We start from the raw sequence: 12,628 nt of genomic DNA, 5'->3' as shown, positions 1-12,628 counted from the left end.
ATTAAAATATTAAAATGCAGCCTCATCACAGGAGGAGAAAGGAAAAAGGGGAAAAAAAGAGGGGGAGGGAATCAAATTGGCTCCAAGCCAAAGGCCAGGCAGAACAACTCTGTCTTACAGGCCCTGCGGAAAGAAATCAGATCCTGCAGGGCCCTGGTCTCATGAGACAGAGTGTTCCACCAAGCCGGAGCCAGTGCTGAAAAGGCCCTGGCTCTGGTTGAAGCTAATCTAACTTCCTTAGGGCTCGGGACCACTAGGGTGTTGCTATTTAGGGACCTTGAGGCTCTCCGTGGGGTATACCGGGAGACGCAGTCCTGTAGGTACGAGGTCCTAGGCCGTGAACACGCAATTAAAAAGCAAAACTAATGCCTTTTCAAAGTAAATGACTAGTGATCAACTCTGCTCTCCAACTCTTCTAAATCAAGGGGGGGGGGCTTGATGCTTATTGCACTGAAGTGCCCCTTCGTTGTTAAAAACTCACTGGCACACCCAAGAGGCAGGTTCCTTCTACTAAAGAGCTCTCTAAGGGCAGGCAAGCACACAGTTGGTTGTTTTTATGCTCCTATTACAGGTTGATTTTGTGTGTTTTTTAAAAAATCTCTACAAGACTTTCATGATGGTGAAATAATTTTAGCACACCTGAATGAGTGCCTGAACCATAATGCTTGACCACAAAGGCTCCACTTCTAAGCTCTCAAAACTGGTAAGTCTTTCACAGAGCTCCTTCGCAACCATAACTTCTGTGACCCTTGGCAGCTTTGCCACCCTGCTCATAAAGGATTCCTGTTCCACCCATACCCATTTGCCTTAATGGCCTGGGATCATCATCATCATCATCATCATCATCTTAAATTTTATTTGTATCCTGCCCTCCCCAGCCAAAGCTGGGCCCAGAGCAGCTAACATTATACAAACAAGACAATATGTGTAATACAATATACAATATGCAAATAAAATAACATTCAACATTCATTAAAATAATATAGAATAATATTAAATATCAGCATTTTAAAAATAATCAAAAATCCACTCTTAACTGTTACAGTAAGTAATTTCTAAACTCCAATCAATAAATATCTTTTCACCTCACACGGTCTTTGGCCTAACAAAATTTAATGATGTTTCAATATGCTTAGCTTCCCTCCCTCAACAATCCATCTAGTCGCTTGACTAGAAACTACTATATCAATATTCAGAGTCAGCTTCCCATTCTAGAGGCAAACTCGATTTCTTTCACATCAATTCTCATTCCTCTTAACTCTATATAAGCTCAAATCAATTTCCATTAAAAGTGACTGAAATGATCCACAGAAACATAACCTGGTGAATGCCCTTGAACCTGTTGCTTTCCTTTTCACCCTCAATTCAAGCAGTATGTTGATATCATTTTAGTTGTTTAATCAAGTTGGCTATTAAGAAAAAACTTCTCTACAGATAAGCATTTTCCAATTCAATAAAATGGAGATGTGGGATATTCCACAGATCATTATTTCCAAATCTTTTTTCTGCCTCGATTGCTCATCTGACACAAAATTCATCTGAGGACCACTCGAGTATGTACTTCCATTCCAAGAAGGCATTTTCTTGTGAGTCTTTCACTGAAACTGACATTAAATATCAGTGCCCCGTTCTATAGTATGTACTATTGATTATACCGTATAATCATGTATAATTTATACATGTACAATGTATTTTGTTTCATACTTCGGAGATGTCACCAGATAGTTTGAAGGTGCAACATGAACATTTCCCTGCATTATATTTATCACCCTGAAACTTGCATGATTGCTGCTAACATTAGAGCAGTGAGGAAATGAAACAAGAGTTCCTACAATATGAAACCTAGCATAGATTTATTCCTCTTCTGAGAAACTTAAGCCTAAAAAAATTCAAAATACCTGTCTTCCTGCCAGAATACCACAAAATCTAAGCCCCAAATATGTGCTTCTTAAGACACACTGTGATGGTCTGCCATGACCCAGACATTAGATCCCTCATCATACTTTGCTAATACACATATTTCCCTGGAAATGGAATGGGTTTCTTCCATAAATGTACTTGTGTTTGCCAAACTTTTTTTCATCCAGTGATTGTTGCATTAGGTAGGAAACAATCTGTTGCTAAGGTAATTATGTTGGTTTCAAATCACACAAGATGCATCTCACTTAGAGATAATTTGTCCTGGGTTTCTGCATTTCAAGAATTCCAAATAAGTATTTGCTGACCAGTAAAAGGGTCAGTTATATGAAGCCACTCTCGAGACACTACTGAATTTCTTGACGGGCAAAATGAATATATTTTTCTTCTCCCCACCCTCTTTCTGTTACCCCATAAATTTGAGCATGCGCAAATACAGAACACACCATTGATCTGATGACATGGGCTATTAATAGCAGCAAAAACCAAACCTAACAAAAAACAAAGAACGCTTTTGTACCTAGCAGGGTATTAGTGGGAAACCAATAGTAAAAATTATTTCAGCCACCTCAGGAAAGGCCAGAATTATTCAACCCTCAAATGCACTAAAATATGGCAGCTTCCCATCAAATACCCGACCTTGCATAAATATGGATATAATCCAATGTCTCTGAATGCTGCTATTATATATGGAAGTCATAATACAAGCCATGCTAAAAATTTGTAGCGCACTGACAAGTCTCCCCACATACTTAAATATATACACAAAGAGATGCTACGTTAAGACACTTGGAAGGTTGGATCCACAGACTTGTAGAAAAAAATAAGGGGGGTGTAGGAAAGAGCTCAGTATGGCAACCACATCCAACAACTCTCTCCCCTCCCCCCCCCCCCCGGAAACTGGAAATTTTATTTCGGCAGAAACAAATGAGAACAACTGTTTCTTACATTTTCGAAAGTTATTGTCCTGTTTCTCTGTGCCTAGCACTTGGTTTGACTTAAGTGACGAACATTTCAAATACAACAATGTAACTTAGAAAGAGAACAGCTGTGCTGTTTTTGGTTATCGGCAGCAGCGTCAACATGAAGATTTAAAATTCATGTGATCTTTGCTGTATTTCTCTGTGTTTCCTGTTCCTTTCACATTTGTAATTAGCATGGCCCATCACAACTCTGTACTGCATTCATAACCTATTTTTTAGGCAAATAAGATAGCAGGACAACAATAAATTATTCTTCTTAATCGTGTTTGTATTCCATCCTTCCTCCAACGAGCTCAGTGTAACATGCACAGATGAAGGATATCCTCACCACAACCCTAGGCCAAGCATAAGAAGGAACAACTGGCCCAGAGTCACCAACTGAGCTTTATGGCTGGCCAAGGACTTGAACATCAGATCACTTTAGGTCAGAGTCCAGTACGCCAAACACTACATCACATTGGCTCTCCCAAAGAATCTAAATCTAACAAAGCGTATAATAATGTCTACCCTAGTTTCTATGTCAATAGATTAACTGCTCTGCATAATTAGGCATAGAAGCCTGAATAAAAAATACCATTTTTGTGAAAGAAGCTAAAGTTTTGATACTTCTAAGTAATGAAGTGCAGCCCAACTGCAGTGATCATGGTATAGATTCTGTCCACCTACAGTTTGGAACAAGAAATATGGGGAGTACAGCCGCTTTCTATAACTTCTCTCCTCCCTGTTATAATCATTTTAAGAACATAGAAATATACTTATACTGTCTAGCTCTTGCTACCTGGTAGATTTATGTAAGTACACTTCCACTTCCCGGGTACTCAAGCTAAGTGAGTAAACAACATAAGACAAAAGAAACAGATGGGAATCAGCCTTCTGGCATCTTAAGGTGAAAAGGATAAATGCAAAATACCTGAGTAAGAAGCTGCTCACAGGTTAGATTATTGATCCATCGAGTGTATCGCTCAGTTGCCTCTGCTGGCTGTCTCTCAATTTGGCAACCTATAATCTGAAAGTACAAACAGACATTACATTTACCAGTTAAGTAATTTCAAACATTATCTGAAGAGAGAAGGAGGCCCTACAGCATTAACCTTCAGCATTAACCAAGCTGGTGCCAAACATATTGTTGTGCTTTTCTTTGGACAACATCAGCGAGGCAGAGAGGGGGAAACTTCTCATCTGGGCAGCCCAGGACCTCCATACACACTACTCAGGCTTGCACCCCAGGGAAGTCACCTTGGTGCTACTAATGCAGTGGTTCGTTATCCCTTTACAATTCTATGATTTTATGCACATGGTATCAATGAACCATGACTCTCAACATAGGAAATGCTACTACTAACAGAGTTTACGCTACAATCTACCCCATCCATCAACTTTACAGATACAAGGAGCAGTTAACCATGCATCCTAAAGACATATCAAGTCACATATATAGTTAAAAACTAGAACACCCTTTAAGTGAGTGCAGCAGTTTTGTTTAGACATTTTTATTCTGACAGCTGTGATGGCTTTTCTAATGTTATCAGATTGGACTGCCAAGGCAGCATATACACGTACAGTTCCATCTGTTTGCTTATCTAGGTGGCCAGTAGGGCCCCCAAGCTAGTCTTGTCTTTCCCACTAATTATGTATCCAAAGTAAACAAAAGAGATCTTGAGCTAATTGCACTGTTACTGACATTTCACACTTGCTGTGCCCTTCTGCTTACAGACTTCGGAGATGCTATCTGAATACAAAATTAACATTAGGAGAAGTGGCTTACGAATTCCGAGCTTTGGTTCTAATGATCAAAGTCTTGTTCACTCATAAAACAATCTTAACTGAAGTTAATGTAACTGTGTACATATCAAAACTTGCTCAACTTGTAACCCATGAAGTGAAGCACAGCATGCCAGCCATAGATCATCACTTGGCCTGGGGTGCAAGAACCCTCTCATATTTTGCTGTTTATCTACAGTTCCAGCTAACTCATGAAGGTTGACAACCTTCTGGCAGGACCAATGCTTGGCTGGTCACAAGCTGTGGCATGCCTGAAATGCACTGTGGACAGTCAAATGTCATAGTATGAAGAGTCTTTTAACTGCATAATATTTTAACTGCCATGCAACACAAGTGTTTGGTTGCTGGAGAATAATATCAACTGAAGCAAGTTCAATCAACTGTCTGGTCACAACACTTACATGTATAGTGGGGGATGTAGTTTGTTAAGTACGCAAATCAAATTTCCATGCTTGAGCAGCAGTTTAAAATGTTTCTGTCATGACTGCTCACTAATTTTTCCATTCACAAAGACCCCTGGGGTGCATCTCTTCCTAATAATTCATAGGGAGCAAGCCTTTGTGTTACTGCAAACTTGGGGGAAGCCCATTCAAAACTAATGGTGGATAGCTTGTTTTTTGTTTAAGAACTGAGCATTTCATATTGATTTGACAAAGAATGTGTGTGCATATGCATACGCACATGTGTGTGGATATATACATGCGCTCTCACGCGCACCAGAATCTTTCATTTCATAGGATTTACAAAATAAGCTTTAAAGTACACGACAAGAACTAAGTGTGGTGGGGGTGGGACAACTGGAAGAAGTAGGTGGAAAAAGATGCGAAGTGCTGGGCAAACACAGCTCTGCCTGTTTGAAAGGAATTCCATAACAAAAAGATAAGAAAGCTTAGCTTCTGTACACAAAGCAGACTGACCCGGCCAAAGCTACACAAATATAAATTAATGAACAGCTGCCAGGAGGTGACAGATTAGTCTTAATACTGGCTTTCTTACGGCCAGGTTTCCAATTAGAGCAGAATGTTAGATGTTCCACCCCAAGTTGTGAAAAGCAGTAATGCAAAGCAACCAGGTTTTAGCTATGTTCAGACCCTTGAAACACTATATAATGAAGAGGCACCAGGTTAAAGCTGCCTCTGATATGCACAATGCTCTGGGGTAAATATACTAGCAGTCCAATCCATGAGCCAGTTGAAATAGATTAACCAGGATTTAGGAGATTCTAATCCCAATGACTTCAGCCCAAGTATTCCTGCTGATATGGCAGAATAGTTCGGAAGAAAGCAACATTTATAAAGCCTCCAGTTCAGCGTAAGCACAGGGTTTGGGTACAAAAGGAAGACTAAAGGATCACCTGGGCTTCAGAAAGCAAGATTCACTATGCCAAAACAAAGGGCCTATCTGCACTACCAAACACTACACTACAATTTAGTGAGGGTGCTGAAAATTCTTTTAAACATCTCACCAGACCCATTCCATACACTTCCCAGAGTAACAGTTCCCTTGGTTACCTGTAGAGAGGGAATCGCTGTGAAAACACTTTCAACAGTACGCTCCTGAACGCACCAGGGAGTAAAGCTGATTGAGCTCAGCGAGTCTGAATAAACATGCTTATAACTTTAGGTCTGCTATAACTGTTCAAAGTTTTCTTTAAATCCTGTCCAATAACATCCCCCAAAAAGAAAGCCAATCTGAACTTTCAATGGACAGCTTTCGTGAGCAATTTTTTCCTAATACAAAATCCAGGTGCTCCTACAATTAAAAAGTGATTTTATTCAACTTCTCATAACATAATGATATAGCCAATTATCTTTTCTCTGTGAATACCAAGATACAGCCATGAGAATAGCTTCCTCTTTCAATAAACAATTGACATCTTGGATCCCACTTCAAGAAACACCTCAGAAAGCAATAATTCCTTATGCTGAGCTCTACTATGGCTTTGTTCCCAATATGAGAACTTGATTTGCTGCGGTTTTGAAGAGAAAGAGCTTGGTAGAGATCAATAAGTACAGTCCAAGCACATCCACTGTCAATAAAGAAATGTTTACTACTGCACTCATGTCAGTAATTCAAACTTAAGCCCCAACTCACCTGAGTGGATTTGGGATGGGCATGGGGGGTGGGGGAAGATTAAGTCCCGTTGTGCTGGTGGGACTCATTGCACTGGCTTCTGCTAGTGCAAGAACTTACACTTGAAACATCCAGTCTTCATAGTTTAATATACATGTTCTTGTTCTTCTTCAGTGAGGCCTCTGCTCCATTTGATGTAAGCAACTCTTGCTTTAAGAAAGCTCTTGAAACAGTCTATAGCAACTCCGCGTTTCCCAAATGTAGCCTGTAACCTGAGGTGAACATGTCCAAAAATGCCATCTCAGGTAACATCTCCCTTTCTTTTCTAAAACCGCCTCTACTTCAAAGAATGAATGGATGAAAAAAAGATATAATCTCTTGCTGTTCTATTTTAACTGTTTTTATTAATTGCTATTACAGTGGTACCTCAGGTTAAGTACTTAATTCGTTCCGGAGGTCCGTACTTAACCTGAAACTGTTCTTAACCTGAAGCACCACTTTAGCTAACGGGGCCTCTTGCTGCCGCCGGAGCATGATTTCTGTTCTCATCCTAAAGCAAAGTTCTTAACCTGAAGCACTATTTCTGGGTTAGCGGAGTCTGTAACCTGAAGTGTATGTAACCTGAAGCGTATGTAACCTGAGGTATCACTGTATTTTCTTTTAAATACAAGGCATCATGGCAGTGGGCAAAACTGAAAGGCTTAATGTGAGTTTGAGGGGATCCTAGACAAGGGGCCCTCTACACACTTTCAGGCACGAAGTCTCCCCCACCCCTCCCCTGCTTTATTTACATTCCAGACACTGTTCACAATACAAGTGCCATTTTCATTATCCCATACTGCCTTTGGACCCCACTACATCAGGGATGGAGGAAGAGAGAAGGCAGGCACCCAAAATATAATATATAACACAGGACATGAGCAACTAGCATGAACCCCAGTGGACCCTGCGATTTGACCAACCATGGTGGGTGCAGACAACAGGTTTGGGCACAAATGATTCCATTAATAAGAAAAGCAACCAAGCAATTGGGATGGGGAGAGAGATTCCTCACAACCTGAATGTGGCAGCATGCTCAAAACCCACAAAAGTGCGTAGTGTGTTGCTTCATGAGAGAAGTAGCATAGTTTTCCCAAACTTTGAGCAAAGATGCTAAAAACCACAAAGCACCAGGGGGCAGAAAGGGCTAGCGCAACCAGGGCCCCAGCGCCTATGTTGACCACTATATTGGCAGTACTACAACTTGGCCAAGTCCCTGCCTGGGATGTCCCTCCTACTCAGCTTTCTGCACATGACTAGCACTTGACTGTGTGCCACAGGTACCACTGACCAGACACAGCTTAACTAAATGAGAATGCACAGAAGGAAAATACAGTGGTGCCCCACAAGACGAATGCCTCGCAAGACGGAAAACCCGCTAGACGAAAGGGTTTTCCGTTTTGGAGGTGCTTCGCAGGACGAATTTCCCTATGGGCTTGCTTTGCAAGACGAAAATGTCTTGCGATTCCTGGGGGGTTTTTTTCGCTCCCCAACCCCTTTTTCTAAGGCACTAAGCTGCTAATAGCCTTTTAGCAGCTAATCCGCTAATCCCTTAAGCCTTTAATAGCCGCTAATAGCCGCTAAACCACTAATAGTGCTAATCCGCTAATGGGCTTGCTTCGCAAGACGAAAAAACCGCTAGACGAAGAGACTCACGGAACGGATTCTTTTCGTCTTGCGAGGCACCACTGTATACACAAGGAAAAAGTATGGGGCTAGCAGAAAGTGAGGCTGAGGGAAGCAAAGATACTGTAAACAAAAACGTGAAAACAGAACAAGTGGATCATTACTGTCGCACATGCATATGAAATTATGGAGGAAACTGACTATCATCATGAATTTAAACAGTAACAAGGTCCTCTTCAGACCATTATTTCAAGTAATGTGCATCATAACCTATAACGGCAAAGTTGATGTGTTTTTGATGCCCAGTCTTTCATTTCTAACTGCCATTAAATAAGGACCAAAATATGAAGATCTCTGTCCTCTGGTCTCTTATTTAAAACGTGGCTGAAATGGCTCTTTCAAATTGTTCTTTCATACACTGCTGCAGAAAAACAAACAAAAGCCAACCCAAAGTGATTTTGATTGTTGTTCTTCCTTTACTTTCAGATATAAAGTCAACAAAAATCTAAAGGGAGTGTTTTAAATACTGCTAAATCATGAGAGTTTCTGCCTTAATGAAATATTACTCTCAAAGCAAATCTGCTGCATAAATTCACTCTGTATAAGTATGCAGAAAATCAATATTTGATTTCCTGTTAGAAGCATGAAACAAACACTGTGAGGGAGTTTAGGAAAATATATGAAGTGGCAATTAAGCAAGAGCCCTGAAGATAAGAGCGGCCTTTTAATATATCCTGTCTCTATGTTACCAGAAAGCTTATAAACTGAAGATTAAAAGCAAAATCCTATTTCCAATGTATGCCTGTTGCACCTAAAATATTCTGCAGTTGAAAGGACAGGCTATCCCACATAGATAAATCAGTGATAGAGGCACAGGGGAAACCACGTCCTTTTTTAAAATTTAGATTGTATTAATTTTACTACATACTTGCCAATTAGCAAGGTTCACAAACTACTTAAACCATGTGTTTGTGGGGGCAGAGGCTATTGGTTGTTTTTTGTTCTATTATGTATTTTGTGTTCTCATATTTTTTTATGTTGTGAATTGCCCTGTGATCTTCAGATGAAGGGTGGCATACAAATTTAATAAATACAAATAAAAATATATTTTCTCATCCACATTTAATTCTCCAGTCTCCCTCCCCTCCCTTCAACTCAGTCCAAACCATTTCAAACCTAGGGAGATCATGTCTCAAAGAATGACTTCTGTACATGTTGCTTGACTTGCTATGAATATATGCCCTAACAGATCAGGTTAGCAGTCAGGGAATACTCACAAGTCCAATGTTTGTTCTGGAGACCAAAGTAGCTTCTGTGGCACTGAGTTGTTTTTTTCTTCAGCTAACCAAAAGCAATCCCTCCTAGATTGGAACAACCTGGCCGTAGTTATTGATGCCTGAGTACATTAGACCCAGGTGCTCCACACTGGCCTGCTTTTGAAGACTAATCAGGAAATGGAATCAAACTACAGCTGCTAGGCCAGGCTTCCTCAAACTCGGCCCTCCATATGTTTTTGGCCTACAACTCCCATGATCCCAGTGGTCAGGGATGATGGGAGTTGTAGTCTCAAAACATCTGGAGGGCTGAGTTTGAGGAAGCCTGTACTAGGCTGTCACCTGGGACTCAGCAATGAGGAAAATCTCTTGCTGATGTCCTGGCTTCCAGCCCACTTCCAAGCACAATTCAAAATGCTGGTGCTTACTTTTAAAGCCATTCACTATTTGGGACCCGAATACCTGGAGGATAATATAGTCCTGGGTTAGGAAACCTGTGTTCCTCCAGATGTCATGGAGCATTGGCCACACTACCTGGAGGTGATATTGTCTACCAGCCCTTAGGGCATCCACAGGTTTCCCACACAAGTCTACAGCAACATGAACCTACCTGTACAACGAGGTCATATCTAGATGACCCTGTCATTTAAAGCATGATGAATGGTGAGTTGGGAGAGGGCCTTCTCAGTGGTGGCAACCTGTCTGTGGAATGCATTCCCCAGGAAGGCTTACCTTGTGTCTAATCTTGTTGCCATTTTCACCAGGTGAATTTTAAATATAATTATTTTCCCCCAATGAAATTTTAACATGTACTGAATTGTTTTAAGGATACTGTCTATCTGTTGTACCTCTTTCATATTGTTTTACTGTTGTTCTGGATTTTATGCAACTTAAAAGCCATCCTAAAAATATAAACAACCTTCCCTGAAATTTTTACCCACTGGTTCTAAGCCTTGCCCTCTGCAGCAACAAGTCTGCCACGTGTGATTATCAAGTTGCCTCAAGAAAGATGCTACGAAATGAGAAAGCCTCCACTTGTAAACCCAGATTTCCAACACAATTTCAAATTGGCACCTAAAGACAGAATTAACTTTTTGTCAAGAATGAAAGGCTAAATTAATTAAAAACCTAAATAAAGAGCAGATTGTTAGATGTGTTCCATAAATACTGAACTCATTTGAAAGCCTGCCCACTCTCTTTGATGTTCTAAGGGGATCTAAGACCTTTTGAAAGTCTGACCCTGAACTGTGGAGTCTTGAATTCCTTTGAAATCGTGGCCCTTGGTGCCCAAGCCATGCACATACAACAAAGCTCAAAGATGAAAAATATAAGGTCCTTTCATATTTTCCCAGAACCTGCAATGCCACTTAAAGTATACCCATTTTGAATGGTCACACAGAGCCAACAGGAGAGAAACAACTTTTCCCATTCAAAGCAGGAGCGTGCATTGTACAGATGACAAAACAATAGCAGTGGACCAGATGTGTTAGATGGAATGCACTTTCAGCCCCTGATGCTTGAACAGCACATTGAGCCACAGAGCTATAGCAGAACATAGACACTAGATCAGTAATAGGGAGACAGAAGCTTCAAAGAAAGGACTGAATTTCAAGGTATTGCACAATCTTTGGTTACTTTAAGGTTAACAGCACGTTTCTTACCAACATTTTAAACGTCTTCCAACATCTTTATGTCTAGCATTGCTACAATCACTGGGCTTAAAAAAAAAAAAAAGAGCCCAAGTTTGAAAACAGAACAAAGGGCTTATTTGTCACTCCCACTTTGTTTTTAGAAGTGTTCCTTTGCAGTTATTATTGCACAATGGAAGTATACAAACTTGCCAACAGCCAGTGCCCAAACTATACAATACCCTAATGGTATTAGTAAGTGCTGGATTGCCAAGAACATAAAGCAACACTTTTCTGGGTTAGTCCAAAAATCCTCATAACGCAGCAAACTGTGTCCACTAAGCATGGCAAATACACAGGACCACAAGGTTCCAGAATAGGGATAATGGGTGAGTGGGTGTATGTTGTTTGTTTGATTGATTGATTGATTATGAAAACAACAGAAAATATAAACAACCTGCAAAACATTATGTTTTTGGATCATAGTATCTCTAAAGCAGGCTCCCTCAATCTTGGCCCTCCAGATGTTTTGAGACTACAATTCCCAGCATCCCTGACCACTGGTCCTGCTAGCTAGGGATCATGGGAGTTGTAGGTCAAAAACATCTGGAGGGCCGAGGTTGAGGAAGCCTGCTCTAAAATGTTATTATAGATTTGCATTTCAATAACTATTTACCAGGAATCATCTAATTGCTTTTACTACTGCTATTCAAAAAGAAACAGTTATTTTTTTCTTAGTTTCCTTGACACTTCTTGAGGGCCAGATTCAACTAATGTGTTCTGCCAGCAGAAGTCCATTAAAGGGTTTCCACTTGTGCAATGGGTTTTTCTTCCCCAAGCCACCCCACAATTGGCTTGAGGGGGTCAGGTGAGCCCCCAGAACAGCACACGGGGGGGGAGAGGGGGAGGAGAGGGGGAATGGCTCCATCTGGCAGCAGAAATGTTTGCGCTGATGGAACAATTGTCATAGCACTATGATGAATTCCTTCCCCAGAGTTTTAATTTCCCCCCAACAGAGAATATGGATTCACGGACTCTTGCATTTTCTTATTCCAATAAGAAATAAACTTCTTCTCTCACTAAAAACATTCTCTTGTTGCCTACCTTCTCGTACTTTAACCAGATCTGTCAGCTTGATCATACAGTGGTACCTCGGTTTAAGATCAGTCCGGTTTAAGAACGATTCGGTTTACAAACTCCACAAAACCGGAAATAGTATCCCGGTTTGAGAACTTTACTTCAGTCTAAGAATGGAATCCGAATGGTGGAAGGGCACCGGCAGCGGGAGGCCTCATTAGAGAAAGAG

The 12,628-nt window shown here is 40.8% G+C and overlaps 1 protein-coding gene across 2 annotated transcripts in view; it reads right to left on the bottom strand.

Annotated features, from left to right (window-relative positions):
• B3GNTL1 (UDP-GlcNAc:betaGal beta-1,3-N-acetylglucosaminyltransferase like 1) overlaps positions 1–12,628 on the bottom strand; it is a 162,087-nt gene that overhangs the window by 123,296 nt on the left and 26,163 nt on the right. For both annotated transcript variants that reach the window (XM_083428426.1, XM_083428425.1), the window contains one exon: positions 3,811–3,906. In XM_083428426.1, coding sequence (XP_083284552.1) covers positions 3,811–3,906 — 96 coding nt within the window. The remainder of the gene's footprint in view (positions 1–3,810; positions 3,907–12,628) is intronic.

The sequence above is a fragment of the Podarcis tiliguerta genome (genome assembly GCF_965153285.1).
Source record: "Podarcis tiliguerta genome assembly, chromosome: 2".
Classification (NCBI taxonomy): domain Eukaryota; kingdom Metazoa; phylum Chordata; class Lepidosauria; order Squamata; family Lacertidae; genus Podarcis; species Podarcis tiliguerta.
This window is presented reverse-complemented; position numbering and strand designations above follow the sequence as displayed.